Here is a 20,585-nt window from a genome sequence, read left to right on the forward strand (position 1 = left end):
TATTTTACATAGCTTTTCAACAAAAACAATAAATTATCCGAATAATCAAACATTTTAAATATTACAATGAAAATTTTCACAAAAATATAAAAAAAGTTTTCTCATGAATACTAAATATATATCCTTATTAATTAATAATTAACATAATTATTTAAATAAATAATTATTCAAATATTTTCAAAATATATTGAATCAAATACAACATGAATTGTTTGTTATTTCATTTACGCTAAAATTTTACTATAAATAAAAGAAAAAGTCTAAGATGCTAACATTAATTCAACAAAATTAACCTAAAAATCATCTAACAATTGAAATATCGGAAAGAAACATTTGAAAGTAAAACAGTAAAAACATAAAAAATTCAAATAAAAAAATATCTAAAAATAAAAAATGATGAAACTAATTTATTATTTAGAATTTATAATTTGTAATGAAAAATTTATAATTTAAGATTTAAGATTTAGAGTGATTAGTAGAAAACTCACAGGCGATGGCAACAGGGCAATGCTGGTGGGTGGTTTGTGGTAATAGGTCAAACTGATGTAGTGTTGAGAGAAAAAAAAAAGTGGATGATTTGTGGTAATTAGTGAAACTATGGTATTGAGAGGTAAAAAACTAAAGAGATAAAAGAATAAAGAAAAAATATTTTTAAAAAAGAAAAAAAATTATAATTAATGAAACTATTGTCTTATTTAGTTATAACTCAGAAGTTGGCTTATTTTTGTAGTAAAAAATATAAATAATAACATAGCTCCTCTTCTTAAAAAAAAAAAAAAAGAAAAGAAAAAAAGACAAGTAACAAAAAATCAGTTTAATCTCATTAGTAACAGTAACTACCTCTCTCCATTTAATTTGTCCTGTTTATTTATTTATTTATTTTTTCTTTTTTGTGTAGAGTACTTACTCTCTAGCTAACTAAGTAGCCTCCCTTGTGAAAGAAACTGAACACGCTAAGTTGTATAGTGTGGTCTCTTTCCAGGTGGCGTAACTGACTTACCCCTTCTCCATCCAATTTTGTATAATACACACACTCACACACTCCCTTATCCTTTTTCTTTTTCTCCTTTTATTTACATGGAGGATTTTTACATCAAGTTGAGCAACAATAATAACAACAATTTTGAAGCTTGTTCTTCGGAGGAGGATGTTGTTGTAACCGCTTCCAAGTTGCATCTAACAGAAGCTACTACGAGTGTGGGCGTGGGTAGTAACTACCTCCTTCAACTTGCAGCACCCGACCCGGATATGTCGGATCCGGTTATTAAGGCTCAGATCGCCAACCATCCCCGCTATCCCGATTTGCTCTCTGCTTACATTCAATGTCAAAAGGTTCATTCAATTCCTTCCTATCTATTCTTTTTTATTACACACACTTCTATTTTAGGATTCCAGAGTTTTAATCAATATCTATTCTTTTTGTTGTGGTTCCAAAAAGGTTGGAGCGCCGCCTGAAGTGGCGTCTCTGCTTGAAGAAATAAGCCGTGAGAGTCATCCAATGGATACTCGCCGCCGTCAGATTGGAGATGATCCCGAGCTTGATGACTTCATGGTATGTACTTTAATTTATTTTTTTCTATATATTATTAATAATATTATGTTAATTTAATTTTAATACATGATCAATATAAAATAATTTTATACGTATATTTAATTATATATCATCTTATCAAAAAAAATATTTAACGATTATATAAAATATTTTATCAATGTGATTAAATGATTATGTAAAATATTTTATGCTATCAATACATCAAAATTAATTAATTTTTAGTGTAAATAATTGTTAAAAACATACATGAGTGTAAATATCATTTAGGCTTTTAAATAAGAGATTGAAAATTAAAATTTGGTTTTAGCTAGATATGGAAATGATCTCGTGTGTCCTTAAATTAATTGATTGATAACTTACGGCAAAGTGATTAGTCACTAAAAACAAAATCTTAAAAAGAGTGCTTGTATCCTTTTCCGATCCCTAACGTGATTGATGTATCATGTGAATAAACACATAATATTCTGATGAATGATGAGCTTAATTAATTTGGATTAATGTAGGAATCATACTGCAATGTTCTTCATAAATACAAGGAGGAGCTGTCGAAGCCATTCAACGAAGCAACCTTGTTTTTGTGTAACATCGAATCACAACTCAGCAACCTTTGTAAGGGAACACTAACAATCTCTTTGGACACCAATAATAATCATCGATCCGGTAATGATTTCTTATTCTTATCAATATATGTTGTGTAAAATTAGAAGTTAGATATGTATGTATGTACGTGTGGCCCTTTATCATCGTTTATTGTATTAACATTTTGTTTTTAACTGAAGATGGATGAATATGGTGTGGCCCTCTAGTGTACGTTAAAGATGAACAAGTGTTGGAATTATTTAATTAAACTTTTACATGGAGAGGCCCACCTTAGCAGTAACTTAAATGCTCAATTGGAATCTCTGACATCAAACAATAATTCATGATTTTTGCATTGCTTTGTGTATGTATAAACCGGCTTTCACAAACGAGAAAATTAAACAAACATTGACATTAGGTTAAATTGTACTTGAACAATGTTTTAGGCTTTTGATTTTAGTAGAAACTCATCGAGCAGATATCTTCGTACGAAGTTGATAGTTAAAAATTATTAGATTAAATATATTTGATTAAATTATCATTTAACAATTTTTAATTATCAACTTCACATAAAAAAAAGTGTATATAATCAATTTTTACCTTTAATTTTAGATCTTAAACCCATTGTGTCAACTAATAATTAATATATTTGGAGTTAGTTTTATTAATTGAGAAACTTTTGGAGTGAACATTTTTTAGTAGTTTTGACCTTCATTTGACTAATATAAATACTAAATTATCTTTAACAAATAAATTTTATTAATTTTTGTGTACAAATTTTAAAAAATATAGATATAAATTGTATTAATTTTTATATACAAAATTTAATAAATATAGATATAAATAATATGCTTTTTGTGCATATAATATCTATAAATATAAGTGTAAATTATTATTAGTCAAATATCGACCAAAAATAATAATATTTATTAATTATGTGTAGCATTGCTCTTGTTAATTATATATTCGAATCAGCAGGGTGCATATATGGTATTAATATTTTTAATAACACATTTATTCCAAATACATTAAATACTTATAATATGTCTTTTGGAAAAAAAAAATAAGGAGCCATGTGTAAGAAGCATTATTATTATATATGGTCCACAAATTAAAACACTGAGCTGGTGGTTCTTCTTTAACATAACTCACTCCAATCACGAGTACATAATAATAACAACTTATTCATGCTGGTTGAACCATTTTGGCAAACATGAATCTTAAATATTTTTGTTAGAGATATAATTATTTATGTTATTTTTTTATTAGTTTAAATTTTTAAGATAAGTGATTTTATTATGACATACATGATATTAAAATTCTATATTAAAAAAAGGTCCAGATTTCAATCATTGATAAATCTTAAAAGTAAAAAATTAAAATAAACAAATAAAAAAAAGAAGACATATATAAAAATTAAACAAAACTTAAAAAAAGACTCTTACTTAAATAAAAATATTAAAGATATAATTATTTATATTGTATTCTCCTATTAATTTAAATTTTTAGAATAAGTAATTTCATGATAATTTTAAATACTGTGTTATCTTTTTGTATTAGAATAATTCTAAGAGATTTAAATTTGATTTGATAATTTTTTTTTAAAAATATATTTATATTTTTTCAAATTATAAAAAAAATTACAAATACCTCATTTTATATTTGGTAAATAAAGAACACTGAGTAAGAGCGTTTGTAGTTTTTAGAAGTTATAAGTGTTTTTGAAAACTCTTAAAAAAAATTTTACACTTAATTTATATTTATGAAAATTAAAAAAATTACAATAATCTCATCTATGGATAAATATATAATATATTTTTATATTTATATTTATTATAATTTTTTAAAATTTTAAAAATTATTTTATTAAATATAATTATTATTATTTTTATTAAAAATTATTTTTAATTTAATTTACTAAATATGGATCCTACAACTTTTAAAGACATGTATTTTAAATAAAAGATAACTTTAATAAACTATTTTTAAAAATTAAAAATTTTACCAAACTAAACTTCAATTTATTCTTATTATAACTTCGATTAAATAAGATAATTTCTTTACTTTCCTTTTATACTAGACTGTCAAAAATTTATCTTTACAACTTAAATCAAATAGACGCAACAAATAAAGTGAATTACTCAAACCACACTTAAAATACACGGATAGAAAATTCTGCGTAGTTGGTAAAACCTCAGAATTGTATTTTAAACAAACAATGAAAAGTCCATATATAGGCCAATTTTTCTATGTATCAATAATCCTAAAATTAAATTAACAATACTGAAATTATTTAATCCTACTTTTAATCTTTGATTTGAAACTATAATTAAAATATATAATTCTAAAGTATATGATTTGATCCTAAAAGGATATATCAATCAACTAAATCCAATTAATCAGTTTAAATAGACTCTTGATTATTTGCTGAGCTTCTCATGGTTGCTTGCTCTGCAAATTATAAGGATCAAGTTCTTTTTCTTGTAATAGATAGTAAAACTGTCAAAATAAGTTGTGACTTGTAAATCGATTTGGCTCCCTTACAAAAATAAACGAGCTGAGCTGATAAAATATGACTTGTTTATAAGCGGATATTTTTTGTCTTGACTCGCATAATTAGTGAGTCAAGTGGGTTCAAGTACAATAAGTATAAATTGGCTAGTTTGGCCATTTTATAATAACATATATAAAGTTTTTTGTTATTGTAATATTAAAATTTTTAACTAAATTTTGGGCTTTAGTTAGTTAATAATAACTATATAAATGTACAATAAAATTTCTTGACTTTTACAAATATTAACTAAAAAATATTAAAACTAACTTTTTTTTCTTAATTTAATTATTTAAAAACACATAAAAAAATAGCATTTGGATCATGAGAGAGAGAGTATGAACAGTGCAATTAGGTATTCTTTAAATATTATTTTTTATTCAATTTTTATAAAAAAAATTAAAAAATAAGTAACTTTTTTATTTTTTAAATAACTTATGTATGAAAGTAGGTATTTAAATTAATTAAATAATAATAAATTCTTAAAAAGACTTATTAAATGCTGAATTTTAAAGGACAGTAGTATTTTTCATATGAATTCCCTTTTTATCTCTGAATAAGATAAGTTATTAAAGAAATAAAATGTGAAAAGGGTATGAACAACATTGGGGCAGAACATATTATATACATATTAGTTTTCCTAGTATTAAATCAGGAGAAAGTTTTTGTTGTTTTCATTAATGATGATGGAGTTGCATATATAGATTTGAACTAATTAACTTAAAAGGAGAATAAGGATTAATTATGACGTAGATATCAAAGTTGAACCCTTTTATTTTATTTTATTATTTTTCAGTTTGTAACTAGCTTTCAACATTATTAGATCTCGAATATAATTTCCAATTGCTTAATTCATCCTTGAGTATTTATCCTTTTCATTAATTATTTTAGTTCTCTCAGCTATACAGAATTTATTTCTATGTCCAATTTTTGCATACTTATTTATTTGATCTTAAATATTCATATAAAGTGATTATTTTCATAAAAACATCTTTATACAAAGATGATATTTTAAATTATTAAATAATTCAATTAAATATATTCTATTATCAATATATCAAACTATCTAATAATTTATAAAATCATCTTCATATATATGAAGATGTTTGCGTGGAAGCAATTACTTTCGTATACATGCAAATGTCATATATTTATTTTGTTACTATGATTTCCATAGTTGATGTTTAATTAGTACTACATAATAATAAAACGATACACTCTTTTTTTAATTATTATTTTGGCCTTTTGTTGCACGGGGGCAAATATAATATTTTTGGCATGCATGCATGGTTTTTTTAGCTTATTTATATTTGAAATCGAAGTTTTTGCATGTTTGATGTTTCTACATGTAGAAGTAGTGGTATGTATTAATGAAGAGGCAAATCAACGTTATGCTTTTCGTACTTGAAAGTGAGTGTGTCATGCATGTTCGATCATTATCATAGCTATAAATGGAGGACTAAGGCCTCAGTTGAAGAGAGAAGGGGGGGGGGGGGGGGGACCATTTTCAAGAAGACATGAGAAAATGAAAGTTATATCTAACTCAGAATTTGGCATGTATTCATGATTGTTTAATAATTTTCCAGTCCTGAACAATTTGTTTAATAATTTTCTAGTCCTGAACAATGATAATTGATGATGGTGAAAATTTAGGTACATTCAACCTCACATAAAGTTGATAGTTGAGAGTTGTTAAATGATTTGACTAAATTTTTATCTAACGATTTTTAACTATCAACTTTTCGTAAAATTGACTACACCTGTACATTCTTCTTCAATAAAAATGAGTTCAATATTTAATTATTATTATTGTAAAAGTCATTTTAATAAGTTATTTTTTAACTATCCATAAAGCATGTGAACCTGTAGAATAAGTCAATAAAATTATCTGTATCAAATGTAATTAATAGGTATGGCTTTGCTAATTTATTATTAGAGAAAATGATACATACATCTTAACTTTTTAACTCAAAAATAAATAAATTTTTGATTAATTAAAAATATAAAAATATTTTTTATTATTTAAAATGTGAAATATTTAAATTTTAAAAAAATTAATTTGTCTTTATATATTTTAGATACAAGACTCAAATGTCTCATAGTTTAAAAAATAAAAAATATTTTTATATTTTTAATTAGTTAAAAATTTATATATATTTAAATTAAAAAATTAGAGAATTATTTATTTTTTCTCTTATTATTATGAACAATCTCTTAAATGAGTTATTAAACCTCAAGACAACCAAATAATGACTATTTGTTTCTTGACAAATGAATAGTTTTATGTGTGTATGTATTAAGCACTAGTCTTTCTCTCTGGAAATTATGCATGGAAAAAAGAACAATAATGTTATATATAGATATATGAATAAAAAAATAGCCACTAATAATTAGCCACGGTATAAGAATACATATTTAGAGTTCATAAAAAATGTTTGATTATTACAGTGTATTAAATAAGTTTGATTATTTTGTTATGACATTTAATTTGTAAACTTTGAAAAGTTTCATAATTTTAGTGATTAATTACTTCGTTTGAGAAATATATGAAACAACATGTATAATTATTTTTTAGTATTTATGGAAAATTTTTAAAAAACGAATGTGCATGGAATGTTAGTTATAAAGAAATAATGCATCCATTATATTTGTTGTTGTCTTGTACAGTAAGGATTTGTAGTTTTAAGATTTGAATTACTATAACCTCCCATTAATTGAGAAAAGGGTGTGTAATAGAGTATTAGGTTGAGAATTGAATGAGTTAGAATTAAAGATTTAAATGATGATTCAGATGAAGCAGCAGGGAGTTGTTCATCAGAGGTGGAAGGAATTGAATTTGGATATGGGACACGTGGCGTTGGAGATAAAGAGCTTAAGGAAATGTTGCTTCGTAAGTACAGTGGTTACCTTAGTAGCTTGAGAAAGGAGTTTCTAAAGAAAAGGAAAAAGGGTAAGCTTCCTAAAGATGCAAGGATTGCTCTCATGGATTGGTGGAACTCCCACTATAGATGGCCTTATCCTACGGTACTTTCATTTTATTTAACTTACATTCCTATTATCCTATATGCTTCACATGCAACATTTTCTGTACGAGGAGAGTGTTAGGAGGCCAGCACTTAACCATCAAAAAGAAATTGAATGATTTTATACTATTAAATATAATCTTACACTACTAAAAATATCATTGATGGCTAAAAACCACAAAATCTACTGGCCCCTAGACTTTTTCTTTTCTGTTATAGGTAGATCAACTTGTTATATCAATTTAAAGTTGTTTATTGAGAAAAGTACTGGTTAAGGTCTGGATAAACAGCTTAATTAATTTTTTTTAAAAAAATAGTTTAAATAATAAATATTTATATTAAAAATAGTTTATAAATAAATTATTTTGTAGTTAATTTTTTAGTTCTAAAAATACTTATTTTAAAAAAAATATACCATATATTAATATTATTACTTTTCATAAATCAAAAATTTAAAAGAATAACTTTTTAAATTTTTCAACGGGTCCTAAGTTCTGCTTTAATATTTGGGTTAAATTTTAATTTCGTTTTTAATATTTAAAATATCTTATTTCATCCTATTTTAATTATTTGGTCAAAATCAAAATTATTGTTCTAAATATATACCCTTTCTTTTTTTATGATTTTCTTTTAGTTAGTGACAAAAATTGTAATTATAGTAATCATAGTAGTGGTCATTGTGATTGAAAGTAAAAATATAGAATAATAAAAAATAATAAAAGAGAAAAAATCATATTTTTAAAAATTATTTAATTCTAATTAAAAGACTAAAATATAATGAAATAAAATATTTAAGATAAAAATAGAGAATATTTCAAACAACAAAGGCAAAATTAAAATTTAGCTAAACATTATGAACTAAAACAATAGTATTTTACTCTTGGTTTATTTTATCAAGGATAAATTAAACTCGTTCTTTCTAAAGGTTAGGAAATAATTTATATATTTCACCTCTGATTCGTAAAAAATAGTACATACTAGCCTGTTTTGATATTGAAGTTGCAGAATATTGAATTTTTTTTTTTTCCAGAAGAAAAGAAAAAACAATATGACACTAACTTAACCTATAAACATGATATTCTTCGGTTTCTTGATACCTACCAGTGTATCTTGTGTACGTATGAAAAATCAATTAGTCACATATGTAAATATCTTCTAATATTATAATATTAGAGGTGAATGCAATTTATTCTTCATTTATAAAACGACCTTTAGAAATATCAAGTACTTGATAAGATTTGTTTGTTGAATTAAAAATATGGAGGATTCAGTATATAGATATGTAGCATGATTGGTTGTAATTCTGAATAGACAAGTATATTCATGTAAATAATATGATATATAATATATACATTTATCAGGAGGAGGAGAAATTGATGTTATCAGAGATGACTGGATTGGACATAAAGCAGATAAACAATTGGTTCATAAATCAGAGGAAACGCCATTGGAAACCATCTTCAGAGATGCGATTTGGTGTCATGGAAGGTGTAAGTGGTGCTGCACATGGCACCATATTAGAACATATGTAATTTCTACTTTCTAGATACCATTATGCATGCTTTATTTCATAGCGATCAATACCACGTTGTGATCCAAATGCTGCTTTAATTTCTGAGTTGAGTGATGTATGAAAGTATACATGGTTGTTTTTTTCTCTACATTTATATACTATATGCCCAATTTTTTATTTTAAATTAAAGCGGGGCTAATGCCCAAGAGAATAAAATAAGGTATGGTAGTCCCTAGTCATCAACAATAATCTACCATAATTCTGGTGGTGCTAAGTTATAAGTGGATACCAGAATGTAATAACTGTACGCTTTTTTTACTTAGCTATACAGAGTATTTACAAATTTCATTATATTAATTGATTAATAGCTAATAAAATTCAACAGTAATGGAAATTACCAACCATCAGTAATTTGTGTTTTCCTCATAAAGAGTAAAAGGTCACATGATCATTTGAGTATTGTTTCTCTCCAGGAAATTAAAATTATATTAGCATACATTATGCTTCGAATTTGATAACGTTAATGTTATGAATCATTGTCCCACTTCATTAGAAGACACAAATCTTAACAGAGTTGTGAATGTTCACGTGTTCCATAATGTGAAGTATGATCATGTCTATTATTTCAAGAAGGAAAAATTTTGGTAACCAAAATTTTTCAGCCATAATCAGCGAAAGCTTTCCATAATTTACTTCATTTATATCTCTTAATAACAGTTTTATTTTTTATTCTACTCTCTTATCATTCTACTTATCACCGTTCTTATCAAATCTGTTTATTAATGATATTAATTATAAAATCATATCCCTTTTTATTAGGCACTATTGTAATCAATACTTAATATTCTTTTTTATAATTTGATTTTTATATATAAAAATACAATAAAAATTAATAATGATTATATTTAAAAACGGTAATTATAATATCAATTACATTAAATAATTGCAATTGATTCTTTGTTCGTTATGGTATTTATCATCAATTATTGGAGATATGAAACATGAAATTTATCTTAATATATACTTTATGTTAATTCAATCATAGTCATTCAAAAATCACAAGAATAACACCATTGCAAGCACAATAGTGTATAAGCCAATAAATTTTACAAAAAATTATTTTTATCATTGTAATTTGTATGGCAATTGATTTCGACCTTAATACAGTACCTATAGCAGAAGGTGCTGAAGAATTTGAACAACAGACGGACTCACCCAATGAAATTGTTGCCAGTCAATCAAGTTCTGAAAATATGGAAAACTATACTAGCTCTGATGAGGTATGATAATAACCCGGATTATTTTTTGTATATTTTTTAACATTTTAGTTATATACGTAACATTCCTGATCATTATTTGTTTGATATTTATGTCAAAGAAAAAATAAATTTGGCACCGACAAATGATACATGATCACTCATGTTATATATATATATATATATATATATATATATATATATATATATATATATATATATATCCCCCTTCACTTTAGCATCATCACAAACAAAAATAAATCGTTATAAATAAACTGAATTTTTTACTTTTTAAATAGAACCGTGCAAGTTTGTACTTTATATATAAACTGGACAGATGGGTTTTATTGGTTACACCAAAACTTCATATACCTACTCAAATTTCTTTCCATTAGCCCACTCTTAACAACTAATCTATAATAAGTATTTCATTAAATCGGTCTTCTTTCATTTTTTTCAATTACTTTTTTATATTTAAATTTATGTAGATAAAATATTATTAATGTAAAAAAATATTTGACGTGATGACAATGTATAGTACATACCATTATTAATAATTTTCTCTTTTAGCATCATCACAAACAATATAACCAAGACTATCATATATCATCACATTTTTTGTACACATAGCATTCATTGATATTCTAATTAATTTAAAATTTCATTCGATTCTCAAATTTTAAATTTTAGATTTAATTTTGCTAAAGAATTATAACATAATTTTTTTAATCAAAATTCAAGTTAAAAAAAATATTGATAAACAACTTTGGACTTATTCTATAATCTAACTGTTTAAAATAAAATGTCTTTCAGAAAAAATTTATTTGAAAGATTTTAAAACAAAATCTAGAGAAATAGGAGCTATGGTCCCTACTATATGCCTTTGATTATTATTATTATTGTTGTTGTTGTTGTTGTTGTTGTTGTTGTTGTTGTTGTTGTTGTTGTTGTTGTTGTTGTTGTTGTTGTTGTTGTTGTTGTTGTTGTTGTTGTTGTTGTTGTTGTTGTTGTTGGAACATATAAGCAACCATTGCGCCTGTTCTGAAAAAGAAACGTTAGGATATGGGTGTTTTCATCCTCTTGTCTGTGTTTTAAGTTAAATGAGAGATAAATCATAAAAATAAGTATTTTGATGACTAATAATTTTTTTATAATATTTAATTCTAAATTACTTAAAATACAATAGAGAATGTAAATAAAAAAATAAAAAATATATGTAAATAAAAAAATAATTTTATGAAGTTAACATCCACGTTAACATAGATAATAAAACAAAATTAGCACCTAAAATTACAGTATTGTGTTTTATTTGTTATACTCGATAGTGAAATTAGCCACTTTTGTATAGTTAACTATTAGGTAGAGTTTCATTTGTTTTTTTTTTCTTTCTTTGTTTTTTTCCAGGTAATAAACTAAGCCATTGGTGAAGAGGAGCTAGATCCCGAGGAAGGAATGTGCTTCGGCACATTAGAAGATGCGCGTGCATATTATTACCGATATGCGGCTAGGACTGGATTTGTCGTCAAAATAAGAACCACTGGCTGGGAGACTAGAAATGATCAAAGGGTGGTTGTTAATCAGACTTTGCATTGTAACAGAGATGGATACCGCACATCCCGTGTAAAGACACCCAAGAGAAGTAAAACGATGGCCTCAACAAACTGCAAAGCCCGTTGCTATTTGGCATTAGATAAAATGACAGGGCGGTGGAGGATTTCTCGAGTAGAGTTATCCCATTCACACCCGCTTAATCCGAAGCTATCTGGAATGTTCTCAGCAAACCGTCAGCTAAGTATGCATGTGAAGGACCTGATACAGCAAAATGACCAACCTGGCATTAGACCGAGTAAGACGTACCAGGCACTAGCCAATACCATCGGTGGCCCTGCCAACCTCACCTTTACAGAGAAGGATGTTAGAAATTACATTAGTCGTCACTTACGCATTTTCGGGGATGAGACAGATCCAAAAGAGTTACTTAAGCACTTCTCGCGGATGAAGGAGCTCAATCCGGACTTTTTCTTTGAAATAGATGTGGACGAAAACCATAGCATTAGAAATGTGTTTTGGGCCGATGCTTGGTGTAGAGCTGCATGGGAATATTTTGGTGATGTTGTGACGTTTGACACTACTTACAAGACTAATAGGTACGAAATTATTATTTTTCTGTTGGACTTAATTAGACTTTTTTCCATGAAAGGCATTTGTAGTTTCCACCTACATTACATGTTTTTATATTTCCATTGTTTAGGTATGACATGCCATTTGGGTCTTTCGTAGGTGTCAACCACTATGGGATATCTACGCTTCTTGGGTGCGCATTATTGCAGAATGAAGACACTCGTACATTCGAATAGCTTTTTCGTACTTGGTTGAAGTGCATGGGTAAGGCCCCCATATGTGTTATAACTAACAGACCAGTCGCTGCAGATGCGTTTTGCATTAGAGACCACATTACCACACACACGCCATAGATGGTGCATATGGTATATCCTAAACAAGATACCAAATAAGCTGGTAGGTTACCGTCGTTTCGATCAGCTTATCACATGCATGAAGAGGATTGTGTTTGAATCCAAATCTAAGGACTCATTTGAGAGAGATTGGCACAATTTCATTGAAGAGTATGACCTCCACAATTCTAGGTGGCTAAATGGTAGTATAATCTTCCGGTTCTTTGCTGCCTATGTGTGGCTTTTTTATAGATGTTATTTTATAGTCAATATGGATGTTGCACTTATGGGTTAACTTATGCTATTTTTTTTTTGTATTTTTTTCCTATTCATTTGCAGATATATTTGCTGACTGACACATGTGGGTGCCAGTATTTTTCAAGGACGAATTCTGGGCTGGCATGAGGAGCACACAACGTAGTGAGAGCATGCATTCAGTTTTCGATAAGTACTTAAACACTAAGAGCTCTTTGTTGCAATTTGTTCGCCAATACCAAAATTGTGTTATAGACAAGGAGCAAAAGGAGCTTGAGTGTGACGCTGCTGATTTAAGGGGTATTATCCCTTGTGTTTCTAGCTCACCAATAAAGAAGCAGTTCCAGAAAGAATATACAAACTCCATGTTTTGAGACGTTCAGGATCAATTTATCAAAAAGGCCGATTGTGACATCTCCTCAGTCAACCATCATGGCACAAGTATAGTTTGTGAAGTTGACCAACAAAAGATGGTATTTGACATGTCAGTGTATAGCAGATACCAAGTCGTGTATTGCTCGCAGTCATCAGACGTTCAATGTGATTGCTTTATGTTCCAATCGAATGGTATTCTATGCTGCCACAGTCTTGCTGTTCTCCTACATTTTTGTGTGACAGCAGTGTCCTCACAATACATTCTATCCCGATGGAGTAAGAATGTTAGTCGGAGACACACATACATCAGGAGTAGCATTGACATGGACCGTTCTAATGAAAGCATGACCATTTTTAGAGAATTGTGTTCTGATTTTTACAACGTTGCTCAGGATTTCGTGGCTACTCCGGAGGTTGCTGCTATATTGCGTGATGCCATGGACAGTGCTCGGCAGAAGCTCAAAGAACACAAAGAATCCGAGCATCAAGCTGCACATGTACTAAGTGCAGTTTACTCACATACGCGTGATGAGTGTCCCGTTAGTATGGATGAGCTACATGGCTCACGTCGTGTTCCTACGCGAGGTCGTCCAACGTCCACCAGACTTGGGGCAGATCTAGAAAAATCTATTAAAAAGAGGATACGCAAACACAAGAACACTCACAATCACAACAAGGTAAATATGAGATCTACCCCCTTTTTCACGTCATTTGTTTATTTTAAGTGGGTTGAATGGATGATAAGTGATGATGTTATTTTTCAATATGATTTGTGTGTTAAGGGACCTAATGGTAATGCACAACCATCTCCTACCAATGTGGCATCTTCTTACAAAGATACGCAATGGGCTTGTTCAAAAATGACAGAGAATTTGGCTACGCATTCTGGCTCCTTCATATCACTATTGAATTCATTCCATAACGATGAACAATTGTGTATGTATACCTAGTGTATTTTTCGTAGCATTCATGTCATATCCATTTACTTATTGATTCCTCTTTTGTTTTGTTTTTAAATTTTTTTTTTCCACAGGAAGCATTTTTGGAGGATTCGAAGTTTAACAACACTACAAATCATAAGCATTAGAGTTTAGCAACTACTTTGTACTTTGCCCATGCTTCAATGTTATTTTACGTTATCATGATTTTGGTGATTTATTGGGTTTATTTTATGTATTTTAATATACTCAACTTTTATTTTACCTTGCTACAACTTCATCTACCATTATTAAACAAAATACAATAACAGACTTGGGCAACTAAATTACAACTTTTTTATTCTTTTACTCTTTCTTACCATTATTATTTGTTACTAATATTTTATCTTAATAAATGTTTAGCTGATAATTTGATCATTATGATAATGTGGTGCAATACATGAATTTTAAAATTGAATATCAAAAGTATCCGTACACAATAAGGTCTTTTTTTCATTATTTAAAAAATTAGACATCAAAAAAACATATCCAGACATGTATTTTATTTACCTCCAATAACATCCGTTAATTTATTAGAATAACAACCACGATCGAGCATTTATTGCTTGGGCATAGATATTATTAGCTGGCTGTTAAGCATGGATAATTGTAAAGTCCATAAATTTTTAGCAGATATTCGAAAGAAAGTTCAAACTTCAATCAACGTAATCTCGATTTGAGCAAAAAAATTCCAAACACGTATAAAAAAATAATCTAACAATTAAAAAACAATTTTTTTATTACATAATTATTAACTGGGATATTGAATCCTCTTTTTTTTTTGTTCAGTCCAAATCCAAATCCATTCGCAAATATTTCATGATAAAAATCACATAAATCCTGCAACCATATCAACCGTAAATACACACAGCAACTCTAGTCCTAATTAATTGTTTGTGTATATATTTACCCTGCTGTCCAATATAGGTAATCCTTTAATAAAGATGCACCCGGTTTTAGTTTATATCCGATAACATCCATCTGTATTCAATGATAACATCCATTAAATTTTGAAAACAAATTAACAAAAAACACACACCGACCAACTCCAATCTCAATTTATGGCTTATAGTTCCGTTTAGCTTTCTTGGCCCGTTCTGCCCTTCGAACCAGTGATCTTGTCCGTGGGTTCATCCAAGGATCTTCAAGATTTTTCTTCTTTCCCCTATCCTCCACATGACGACATGGTACATTGAGTACACCATTTATCTCACTCCTAGAGATGTTGTCTTTGCAAATTAGAATGTCAGTTACAATTTCTTTCCGAATTTGTTGCAGCTGGGCCTGTGGTCACAAACAGATGTATTTGTGTTTGGTATAGAACACTCTAAAGACGCAACTATAAATCCAGCCAGCATAAGTAGAATTCATCCAAGAAGAGTTTTTTATCAATTATTAAATACGCAAATAAGCATCAGTATATATTTTGGACTTCACTAACCGTATTCCAAATAGGCATGTTCAATTCATCCTCTGCCAAGCTCTTTGGATCCCACATTTCTATCCATTTAATGACATATATGCCACAGTCCCACCTATGCAACACAAATGACAAAAAGTCGTGCCAACATATTAAAATTTGTGTGGGTTGATTTTTTAAACCTTTCTTCGTTTTCATCTCGAGACTTACCCATTTGGCTGTTTTTGGAGCCTTGTTTCATAGCAACACTCATAGCCCTTAGCTGTGAATACTATATTCGGGTCTACAGTTGCTGCCAACTCTTGGAGAAGAAAGCCATTCGACAAGCCAGACAGAAAAAATTAGGAAGGAAAATATAAAAAAGAAAAAAAAATAATGAAGGCCACACTTAACACCCGAAAAAATATGCATAATCAAATCTATTCTCACTTACTACATATTTATCTATTTTCTCTCGGCGCTCCGAGTGTGGGGCCACTGTGCATGGAGTCTAACACCCATAGGTTATCAGTCTTCCGGTGGAGTACATATAGCCACCAGTGATCATCTCGACACACTGGAACAAACCATTTCATCGTTGAATAAAGCATGTTAGAATATAGTTATTTTTTTTCATATTCTTGTAATAAAAAATAGATTTTGTGTGTGGATAAGTAAGTACGTAAATTACTGACATAATCAACTTTTTTCGCCTTCCCTACATCGAACCAGTGTTGCCCGCGGCCCATGAAGCTGCTAAGAACATGGACAAAACTAGTGTTCATCCCGGCACATCGTTCAATGTTATCATCAGTCAATATTATGGCCTGTAAACCCATTTTGCATTAGTTAAACACCTAATGTAATAATTTAGAGTATCCTTCACCGAGGTAATTATGGTATTAATTAATATTAAGTAGGTAAGGACAGATTGCACTAACCATTAGTTTCGGTGGAATACAGTAAAAATCTGTGCAAAACCTTGCGTTGCTCGAAGCATTGAACATGGCACAATAGTAATCAACCACCTGGATAGAGTAAACGTATTACATTTCATGGCACTTTAATGCAGAACACATACACAGCAATTGATTACTGTTTTTTTGTTTGCTCTTACCGTATCGCTTACTCTTCTACGCCATCCCAGTGATTGAAGGTCTGCTCGCTGCAACTAAACATCATCACTCCCATTGCGAATCCACGCGAGCGTGAGATTCTTTGCACCCCTCCGATCTGTCACCCACTTGTATATCATGTTCATGTCATCACCTGTAGGCCTTGCAGCACCCCCAGATGGCATTAGTGTGTCCACCACAGCTTTTGTTTTTCTTATGTTTTCTGGTGCTTCAGGTTCCGGAGTCGCGTTTCGATCATTTGTTACCAGAGATCCGAGTGGTGAGTCCGGTATGTGCAACTGAGTGATGCCAAGCGAGAATGACGGGATTAGAAAGTCAACTTGAGGTGGGTCCTCTGGTGCAACATACACTACCATTGCAAGTTCTCCGGGTTCCCTGCACAGTCATTAACAATTAAGTGCTCTTAACCGAGTGCTCTTAACAATTAAGTGCTCTTATCTGAGCCAAAACTAAAATAAAGAAAGTTGTGTAACCAGTATAAGATTATATGGATAACATCTATTATTGATTAAACATTCCACCTCATAAGAAGGAAAGAGTCAGAGGTAAAAGATTCATGCACCTAATATAATTTTCAATAATTCGTATTATTGTTAAATTCATCTAACTTGCCTTTGCTTTGCAGGTCCTTCATCGACATTATCATCTGTTCCGTTTCCAACAGGTGTGTCAGGCATTGTCTTATCCCCTTTGGGCATTTCAGCACATGTCTTTCTCATACTCACAGTATTCCCCCTAATGGACCTGTTTTTGGACTCTTAAATAAATTAGAAGTTGAGCACCTATAAATGATAATAACAAAAGACACATGATACAAGTCTGATGTAATCAAGTCAATCTAGTATGCTTAAATGCGTAAATGATGTTAATTCTAAATTTTACCCAAAGCTTATTCGTGCAGAATAAAGTAAAGAATGAATAGTAACATCCACAATGCCAACAAGATAGCAGCCATAATGACAGACCAATAACATCTGGTATGAGGCATGCATAACATTCGAAATGAAATGATAAAATATTAGCTATTCAAACTCCTATTCAAGATAAATATACCAGTTACAGCCCCTAATGTTGCCATCCTTCTCAAATAAGCACAATATTATACGTAGGTAAAATATATTAAAATTACTTTAGAGATGGTAAAATTTTATATGCAAACAAATGTAATGATAAATTATGTCAACGCAGTTGCCCAAAATTAGAAAAAAAAATTATACTAGTATACTATTATAATGAGGCAGGTTAAAGCATTAAAACTCCATGCGATAACTGAAAATTCAGTAACTTGCCTTTCCTTTGAAAGCTCGTCCTTAACATTATCATCTGTTGCAATTACCACAGGCGTGTCGGCCACTGTCTCCTCCCCTGTAGGCATTTCCATACATGTCTTGTTCGTACAGACTTTATCCCCTCCAATGCATCCGTGTTGTGAACCTTGGCTACATTTTCTGTTTACATAAATTGGAAGATGAACAACTATAAGTGATAATTAAAAAGGTCACCTAGCATAAATATAATACGACCAAGTAAATCTAGTACACCCAAGTATAGTATAGAATGAACAATAACATCCGTTATTCCAATCAGTTAACATCCGTAAGGCCACACGGATAACATCAGGTGTCAAATATACATAACACCCAAACTAATAAGACAAGAATTAGCTCTTCAAAATACTATTTAAAGTAACTAGTATTGGCATTACTTAACGGGAGAGGACACAAAGTCATCAAATTTATTATATTATGGAATGAATGCTAAAACACAAGAAGATGTATTTACATGTGTAAGGTCTATTGCCATGCTCAAAATAAGTATCTCCAACAGTTTTTAAAAGATAGATTTACTAGCTACAGCATCAACATCACACTTCTAAAATTAGATAAATAATTAATTACTCTATACATGGTAAAAGATTTTTATACTATAATAATATTAAAAAGACGCAGGTTAGAGCAATAAAAGTTTATAACAAAACTAAAAAAATCATGGAATTGCCTATTTTTGGAAGGTTGTTGATCAAATTCAACAGATGATGCATGACCAGCCGGTATGTCGGTCTCGTTTTCATCTACCGTGGTAGCTTCTTTACGAGTCTTTCTATTAGACTTTCTTTTTTTCCTAATGCTTCCTCTCTTTGATACACGGTTGGGCTTGTTCGGTAACCCGGACATCTTCCTAATTAAATTTAGAAGCCCCTACAGTGGACAACATATAAGTTTTATTTAAGTAAGAGATTAAAAGCAGTGATCCGATTAACATATCTTTCACACTTATCACTATTAAAATATTATATATATATATATATATTATGCCTCACCGAGTGAGATGTGCTTTCCTCTTCATCCTTCTTCTTCAGATCAACAAAGGACCAGTCTCTGATCTACGGTTCTCTCCCATTATATCTTCCTAAATCTCCATGCTTGTTAGCATGGAGATATATAATCTGAAAATTATAGTAATTACTATAAACAAGGTATACTATAAAATAACAAACAACAAATTAAAGGTTAGGGATATATGGCTCACCAGTAATGCGAACATACATCCATCCACTGTCTTCTTTCCTACATCCTGAAACCTTAGAACTCCCTCAATTAAAAAATCATAAATGTACCTCGCCCAATACATTTTCTTTGGGTTCGATACATCAATGGCAGCCCGTATATGTATGTCTAAAACAGTAGCCTTTGGCGAGGGAAAGAAGAAACACTTCGCTATCAACATGATGAACTGTCTCCGGAAGTTCATTCTATCGACATCGGACTGCATCGAGCATGTGATAACATCTATTTTCAAATCTGCTTGTGTCTTTCCTATGAAGCTGTTAACAAGTCGGTGCTCTACTGCTGTTTCTGGACTTTTGAAACTATTCCCTGCCAAGCACAAAATTGAGTCGATGCAATCCAAATCTTTAATGGCTAATTTAACCGAAAACATATAATCAACGAAAGTACTGTGATTATTTTTTTTTCTTTTCTCCCTATTTTATTTGACGATTGCTTACCATGATTTGGTAGTCCAAAACACCGCACAATTGATTCAACCGATATGAGAATTTTTCTTGTTCCGACGACCAAAGACTTCTCATCCTGACTATATGATGATGCTAATGCAACCATCATATCTTGGTTGACAGTCCATTCAGGCACATATTGCAGCCAGCCAAGTCCCATGTTATGCACCTCCATTATTTTCTCTCTGCCTGCGTCTGAGTCTAATTGCTTCATAACTGAAGCCACGCAACATGGCGAGCACCTAGATACCAGTGTTTTCTACACAAACATACATAATTAGCACAAAGTGACAACGAAGGAGAATGTCGGCTTTAACATTTACTATCAGAAAATAATATCCCAAGTTTACAGTTAATTCACCGCTAATCATTCAAGGTACCTTTTTTGGTCCACCAGTTTTTTTCGCGATCCTCTTTCGGGATTGTTATTCTTATGTGTCTCTTTTTTGTTCCTGGTACGAGCCATACCTACTTCTTGTTTTTTGAACACCTATTCACAA

General features: G+C 29.9%; 3 protein-coding genes across 3 annotated transcripts; 2 read left to right on the top strand and 1 right to left on the bottom strand.

Annotated features, from left to right (window-relative positions):
• The first annotated feature begins 896 nt into the window (after positions 1-896).
• Positions 897-9,434, top strand: LOC107616547 (homeobox protein knotted-1-like 1). The gene is made up of 5 exons (XM_016318498.3): positions 897-1,332; positions 1,439-1,552; positions 2,056-2,212; positions 7,474-7,706; positions 9,067-9,434. The coding sequence occupies exons 1-5, from the start codon at positions 1,078-1,080 to the stop codon at positions 9,235-9,237; spliced, it is 930 nt and encodes a 309-aa protein (XP_016173984.1). The 5' UTR covers positions 897-1,077; the 3' UTR covers positions 9,238-9,434.
• A 2,492-nt stretch (positions 9,435-11,926) lies between these two features.
• Positions 11,927-14,507, top strand: LOC148544218 (protein FAR1-RELATED SEQUENCE 5-like). Its single transcript, XM_088498897.1, has 5 exons — positions 11,927-12,621; positions 12,726-12,817; positions 13,300-13,482; positions 13,801-14,054; positions 14,340-14,507. The coding sequence occupies exons 1-5, from the start codon at positions 11,927-11,929 to the stop codon at positions 14,505-14,507; spliced, it is 1,392 nt and encodes a 463-aa protein (XP_088355023.1).
• Positions 14,508-19,452: 4,945 nt separating this feature from the next.
• Positions 19,453-20,299, bottom strand: LOC148544219 (uncharacterized). Its single transcript, XM_088498413.1, has 3 exons — positions 20,077-20,299; positions 19,599-19,945; positions 19,453-19,515 (listed from the first exon to the last, which is right to left on the bottom strand). The coding sequence occupies exons 1-3, from the start codon at positions 20,297-20,299 to the stop codon at positions 19,453-19,455; spliced, it is 633 nt and encodes a 210-aa protein (XP_088354539.1).
• Between the last annotated feature and the right edge of the window lie 286 nt (positions 20,300-20,585).

Source organism: Arachis ipaensis, chromosome B9 (assembly GCF_059453495.1).
Source record: "Arachis ipaensis isolate K30076 ecotype BB chromosome B9, ASM5945349v1, whole genome shotgun sequence".
NCBI lineage: Eukaryota > Viridiplantae > Streptophyta > Magnoliopsida > Fabales > Fabaceae > Arachis > Arachis ipaensis.